Genomic DNA, 7,548 nt, shown 5'->3' on the forward strand with positions numbered 1-7,548 from the left:
CTTTCATCTCCAGGATATGGAGCCTCAGAGACTCTTCATCTGGTCTCTCCACCTGGACTGGCTGGGGCATTCTCACAGCATAGAAGGAGCCAGGGCAGTTAAACAACTGCATGAAGTCTGAAGCCTCAAGAGTCCCAGCAACCCAGACAGAAGGTGCATGGCCTTTAGGACCTGGCCTGAGTATATCACAAGCATCACTACTGATGTACTCTATTGGTGGACATGATTACAGAAGCCACAGAGGGGAGGTGACGTAGAACCCGCCTCTCAGTGAAGGAGGGCCAGGATTTTCAGACAGAGTTTAAAGGCACCACAGTCCATTAGGAGTGCTAATGGTAAAGAATCCACCTGCCAGTGCAGGCGAGGCAAGAGATACAGGCTCAGCCCCTGGGTTGGGAGGATCCTCTGAAGTAGGGGGTGGCAACCCACTCCAGTATGCTTGCCTGGAAAATTCCAGAGGAGCCTGGCAGACTACAATCCATGGGACCCCAAAGATTTGGACATGGCTGAGCACATCTGTCTCTGCTGCTGACAGGAAAACTCTTTCTTGATGTACTTTAGTGCAAGAACAGGGGTCAAGAACAACAAAGATGAGGGCCTTTTTCCTACCTTGCCATCGCTGGGAAAGGCTGTGCTCACAGGCACTATAAATGCCCAAGATAACCAAGGTCATGAAAGGCAAGGCATGACCCCAGGAGGCAAGAGCAGGGGACAAGGTCATGAAAGGCAAGGCATGACCCCAGGAGGCAAGAGCAGGGGACAAGGTCATGAAAGGCAAGGCATGACCCCAGGAGGCAAGAGCAGGGGACAAGGTCATGAAAGGCAAGGCATGACCCCAGGAGGCAAGAGCAGGGGACAAGGTCATGAAAGGCAAGGCATGACCCCAGGAGGCAAGAGCAGGGGACAAGGTCATGAAAGGCAAGGCATGACCCCAGGAGGCAAGAGCAGGGGACAAGGTCATGAAAGGCAAGGCATGACCCCAGGAGGCAAGAGCAGGGGACAAGGTCATGAAAGGCAAGGCATGACCCCAGGAGGCAAGAGCAGGGGACAAGGTCATGAAAGGCAAGGCATGACCCCAGGAGGCAAGAGCAGGGGACACGGCAATTTCACACGGGATCCAGTTCACAGGCTGCAAGTTTCTTAACTCCTTTCCAGAAGCTCAGAGAGAAGCCTTGCCCATGGACACTGAGGTCTACGAAAGCCCCTATGCAGACCCCGAGGAGATCCGGCCCAAGGAGGTCTACCTGGACCGGAAGCTGCTGACCCTGGAGGACAAGGAACTGGGCTCTGGGAACTTTGGGACTGTGAAGAAGGGCTATTACCAGATGAAAAAGTAAGTCAAAAGTTTGCACCATTTCCCTGCACTTATTCTCACGTGAGCTTACATTCTAGAAACTACCATATATACATGTATCATGTTCTTTTAATCCCAGACACAAAATGTAATGTGGCATGGCTAAATCCTTTGTGATTGACTGTATAATTTTTGTTCATTTCTGGTACAATTACAATGAAAGCATCCATTATATATATTAACTGTGTATGTAATAGTTTAGATGTATTGTGTGTCCTTTATTGCAAATTAAGAAATAGAGTCAATGAAAACATAAGAAAATAAAAACATCATATTTTACCACTCAAACACTGCAACCGTTAACAAACCTGAGTGTCTATAATTTTCAGGTCTCTATATGCACATGCATGCACATATGTATTATTTAAGATGCAATCATTCATTGATAACAGTGTTTTCACTTACTTTCTTTGATTTTTAAAAATTGTGTCTCATTTCTCTTAGCCAGAAAATTCTTGATGACAAGTATCATTAGTATAATTATTTATTGGCTCTAGTCTATAATTTCAAAGAACAGTATGTATTATGTGTGTGCATGTGCGTATTAAGGTGCTCCAGTCGGGTCCGACTCTTTGCAACCCTATGGACTGTAGCCCGCCAGACATCCCTGTTCATTGGATTCTTCAGGCAAGAATCCTGGAGTGGGTTGCCATTTCCTTCTCCTGAGGCTCTTCCCAACCTAAGGATTGAACCCATGCCTCTTATGTCTCCTGCATTGGTAGGAGGGTTCTTTACCACTAACACCACCTTGGAAACCCTAGTATGTAGTATATAACAATTAAAATTGCTAGATTACTAAAAATCTCTTTGTACTTTATTTGGTGCTTAGAAGGCATCTGTCATGGAATTTTCAGTAAAATTGGTTTCTAAAGTCCTTTGAAACAAATCCTCTGAAAATCTATGTCCAAGCTAGGAAGTTACTGATATGAATATAATTGGGTTTGGTTGTTTGATGCTATTTTAAATTTAAGGAATTTGTATACAGTTTTTTTCTTGAGCAGATAAAAGGGTCAAAAATACAAGCAAGAGTAGGCACAGAAACATGCTTTTAATCATACGCCTTTCACCATATGTGTTTATATATGTATATATATATGTTGTTGTTCAGTCACTAAGTTATGTCCAAGTCTGTGTGTGTGTGTGTATATATATATACATGACATATGACAGATATATAAAGTCATATATATATAGATATATGACTGCTATGCTTACTTTTAAATAAATTAATATATGTCCATTATTTTATAAAATGAATACAAATTATCCTGTATTAAAGTATAAATTTTCTCAGCTTGTTTGTGATACTCAACTCCTTGCTTAATTAAATATACAGATTGACATGGACATGACCATAGATACATAATTTCAACTAGAGATGTGGGGAGAGGAAAGGCCATATAGGTTAACTGGGGGCAAAATGATGTCTTTACAGTATTGAGTCTTCATATCAACAAGCATGACTCATCTTTCCGTCTACTTGGGTCTTTAATTTCTCTGAGCAAAATTATTTAGTTTTTGTGTAGAAGTCTTGCACAGCTTAGTTGCTGGATTCATTCATAGGTATTTAGTATCTTTGGTTTTATATGTGGTATAATTTTAAAATTTTTACTTGCTATTCCTTGACCTTGCTTGAATGCACGAATATGATTTTGTCTGTTTCCCTGATGTCCAACAACTTTTCTTAAAGTCTTCTATTATTTTTCACTCATTATTTCCAGTAGTTTATTTGTGTATTGTTTGACCCAGAAATATATCATCTATAAATAACAAGAGTTCGATTTCATCCAGTCCAATTCTCATACTTCTACACTTCTTCCTTGCCTTATTGTATTAACTAGAAACTGTGGTTCAATGTTAAATAAAAGTGCTAGTGGTCACATTCCTCATTCCTGATTTCAGGGGGAAAACTTTCAATATTTCACCAGTAGGTTCGTAGCTGCTCTTTATCAGATTATGGAAGTTTCCTTTTATTTCTACTTTTCTGAGAGATTTGTTTTTAATTGTAAATGTGTGTTACATTTTTGGTTTACTTTTTCTCCTCTGCTGATAGTCTTTTTCTCCTTTGTTGTGTTTATGGATGAATTACACTGATTGATTTTCAGATGTTTCACCCAACTTGCATTCCTGGATCAGATCAGATCAGATTAGATCAGTCGCTGAGTCATGTCCGACTCTTTGCGACCCCATGAATCGCAGCACGCCAGGCCTCCCTGTCCATCACCAACTCCCGGACTTCACTCAGACTCACGGCCATCGAGTCAGTGATGCCATCCAGCCATCTCATCCTCTGTCGTCCCCTTCTCCTCCTGCCCCCAATCCCTCCCAGCATCAGAGTCTTTTCCAATGAGTCAACACTTCGCATGAGGTGGCCAAAGTACTGGAGTTTCAGCTTTAGCATCATTCCTTCCAAAGAAATCCCAGGGTTGATCTTATGAATTATATATTCATTATATCCTTCTCATAAAGCACTAAATTAAATTTTCTAATATTTCCCTTTGCATTTTTGCATCTACATTCATGGGAGATATCAGTAAATTATTTTCCTATAATTTTTTTGTCGGTTTTGGCATCAGGCTAATGATAACCTCATAAAATGAGTTGGGGAGTTCCCTTCCTCTTTTTGTTTCTGGAAAAGTTTGTGGATGTTCTTTCTTCCTTAAACATTGGAAGAATCAAGAGGTTTATGCTTGTTAATTTTGACCCTTACCTCCCACCATACGTGAAACTAATTCCAGATGGATGGTAGACTGAAATGTGAAAGGTAAAACAATAAGCTATCTAGAGATGGCATAAGATTATATTTCCTCAATCTCAGGAGGAGGATGCAGAGGCTTCTTGGGTACTGGATAAGTTCTATACTTCCATCTGTGTAGGAACTGCATCTTGTGTGTAATGTGTAAATACTCTTGAGTTCTACACTGCAGCTATATGTTCTTTTCCAAATGTATGTCAGACTTACTCTGTTATTATATTTTTTAACCTATTTTATTTGATACTTCTGTTTTTATTTTCTACTTTTGAAGTTCAACAAAAGAGTTATACTTCCTGCATTTGTGGAAACTGTATCATGAAAAGATGCAGTTTTTCAAACTGTACATAGTTAAGTGCTATTTATTTATTTAAGCCCCACTATGTCAGGATATTTTCAAGACTTTAAACATGACTTAGATGATGCTTTTATTCAAAAATGGAAAACAATTAGTTTTTTTCAAACATTTTGAAGCATGCTTGAAATGAACAAAACTCAGTTTTTAGAAGTGTTTTGTAAATTATAAGCTTCAACAGTGCATGCTTTTTAATTCTGCATCTGGAAATTCATTGTAACACATATTAAAGGCATGTTGCAATTACATACATTATACATAATAATGTGATAAATCTCAAGATGTTACTGGAATCCATGCATGTCATAGTTTTTAAAGTTTATTTAAAAGTTATTTAAATATTCTACAGTGTGTCAGCTTTCTGGTTGGTTGGGATATTCTTCGGCACTCTCCCATTATTTTCAGCTAATTAGGTATTACTCCCTGTCTACAAAATGAGAGAACATGATTGAAGAATTAGCCATGTACAACAGACACATTTCCACTCTGTGTCAGGTATTTCCATATCATCATTTCCAGCACAGGAATTATGCTTCATGGAAGATAATTATACGTGAGCCACTTTGAAAAGTGTCTTATGTGTTCTGATTTCTTTTGCAGAGTTGTGAAAACAGTGGCTGTGAAAATCCTGAAAAATGAGGCCAATGACCCTGCTCTTAAGGATGAGTTATTAGCAGAAGCCAATGTCATGCAGCAGCTTGACAACCCTTACATTGTGCGCATGATAGGGATATGTGAAGCTGAGTCCTGGATGCTGGTCATGGAGATGGCAGAACTTGGTCCACTCAACAAATATTTACAACAGAACAGGTATCCTTAGGTGCCTCAGCAGCTCATATGTGAGGGGCAGGGCCTGTCTACCCAATGCACATCATAGCCTGATTTCTTCCAGAACCCTTGTCTCCTCTAGTGCCTTCCCAGAGTTGGCCCACAATCAGGGACCTTGAGTGGGGAGGTTTGAGAGCTGTAGTCTTTGGATTAAGTGTTCTTTAGCTCTTAATGTATAAAGAAAAACTCTAATTCAACAATGTGGTCTCCTTTGCTCATGTCATACTGGCCTGGTGATAGAGTCAGCCCTAGACTATCTTGGCAAGCATTCTCCCCTTACCAGGCAGAAAGAATGTGCTCTTTTAAAAGAAACAATTAAATAAACATTTTATATGGGAAATCAGTGATATTTTACATATCTGGCTCACTACTGCATTCCCATAAGTAATTATTTTTGAAAATACCCATTGCTGTTAATTCATTGCAACCATCAATGGAGTAATCATGCTATGCTCATCTCCAGCCATGGTTGAGATAGAGAGTCATGAGGAATAAGTCATAACAATAGCCACTGATTACTTTATCCCATTTGCACCTATGTTTGTACTTCAAGGTTGCTGTTCTTACATTTCAATATTGGAAAGAGGGTTCTAACTGAACCCTGGTTCTCCATGAGCCAGGTCTGACCACCCTGTTATACTGCTTTTCATGTAATTCAAAGCACATGTTGAAAATTCTAGCAGCTGAATACCAGTCACCACCACTTGTGACTCTTGCTTTAGAAGAATAGGAAATAAGTTGGTTCATATTCTCTCTGTATGAGAAGCATGGTTGGTTGTTCTGAAATGGACTCCTGTTCACTATCATTAATGACATATGTGTGACTTTCAGGCATGTCAAGGATAAAAACATCATAGAGCTGGTTCATCAGGTGTCTATGGGAATGAAATATTTGGAAGAATGCAATTTTGTGCACAGAGATCTGGCTGCAAGGAATGTCTTGCTGGTTACTCAACATTATGCCAAGATTAGTGATTTTGGACTTTCCAAAGCACTTCGTGCTGATGAAAACTACTACAAGGTATGAACAACTTACCCACCACTGAGAGCAGCTGGTAGTAAAAATCTGAAATGCAAATATATGGTTCTTTATTTTATTTTGGTAAGATTTCCAGAAGCAATTTCCCCATAGAAAAATAACTGTGTAAGAAATGTTCTTCTTAAGCTTTGATTCTATTGTTAAAAAGATGGAAATAGTCTAATATGTCACAACTTGAGATTTACTCAGAATAGTATGTTCCAAACTATGTTCCTTAGAATAATGGGGAATCAAGGTATTAATGATGATTCAGCTGGAAAAAACAAGAATAGAATTCATTTGTTAAATTACTTTGGAAAATATGTATTGGACAGGTTGACTCTAGTAGGATTTTTCAAAGCTCCTCTATGAATCCTCAAATGAACTAATAGCAAGTAAAAGAAGGGAAAAAAGTAAAAAAAAGCCCCATCCTCATATGAACTCAGTCACAGAGTGTATGTAGAGTCTACCCTGGCCAATTGGAAAATGTAACAGAGACCAGATAGTAGAAAAGGGTGTCAAGAACACATTCTCAACTCTTCATGACCCTGGGAATGTCCAGAAGTCTCAGGAATAGATGACATATCCTGATGATCTAACTAGTGAATGGCAGGATGAGAGCTGTGCAGTTTCCCTGAGTGCCACACCACAAAGTGGCTGGAGAAGACACCTAAGTGACCACATACACCCACCCATGCTTTCTCTGAGAGACAGCAGCAGGTATGGCAGCTGGTGATGGATAGCAGATCTTAGTCAGTGAAGGGTCAGCACAAAGGCTGAGAAGCAGAAGCAGAGCTCCCATCACAGCTCCTCACTCCATTCTTCATAGACAAGCTGGCCCCAGAGAAGCCACTTCAGAAATGAGACAGAATGTGTAAAGCATCAAATGATCCCTTTGATGGGACTGCTAGGAGATGGAGCAAAGGAAACAATAACCTTCAAATAATAACCACACATACATACCAGAAAAAAATAGATTTTAAAGTTACAGACACTTTGGAACATGCACTTCATGATGATAAGTAGGAAGAAGAAAATACAGACTATCTAAAGCAAGGGCTTAAAGAGGAGACAGAGAAGTTTAGATAACAAATAGTCCCAAAACTTGTTGCATTAAAACAACACCAAGCATTTATTTACTCACAGTTCTGCAGTGTGGGCTGGGCTTGGTAGAAATGGTGCATCTCTGCTCCATACAGTGTCATGAGGGTGGTTCCAAGAGGTCAGGAGGATTTATTTCC

The 7,548-nt window shown here is 39.7% G+C and overlaps 1 protein-coding gene across 6 annotated transcripts in view; it reads left to right on the forward strand.

Annotated features, from left to right (window-relative positions):
• SYK (spleen tyrosine kinase) overlaps positions 1-7,548 on the forward strand; it is a 75,621-nt gene that overhangs the window by 52,478 nt on the left and 15,595 nt on the right. For all 6 annotated transcript variants that reach the window (XM_010835950.1, XM_010835945.1, XM_010835947.1 and 3 more), the window contains 3 exons: positions 1,156-1,333; positions 5,062-5,271; positions 6,121-6,310. In XM_010835950.1, coding sequence (XP_010834252.1) covers positions 1,156-1,333; positions 5,062-5,271; positions 6,121-6,310 — 578 coding nt within the window. The remainder of the gene's footprint in view (positions 1-1,155; positions 1,334-5,061; positions 5,272-6,120; positions 6,311-7,548) is intronic.

Source organism: Bison bison, unplaced genomic scaffold (genome assembly GCF_000754665.1).
Source record: "Bison bison bison isolate TAMUID 2011002044 unplaced genomic scaffold, Bison_UMD1.0 scf7180017864057, whole genome shotgun sequence".
Taxonomy (NCBI): Eukaryota; Metazoa; Chordata; class Mammalia; order Artiodactyla; family Bovidae; genus Bison; species Bison bison.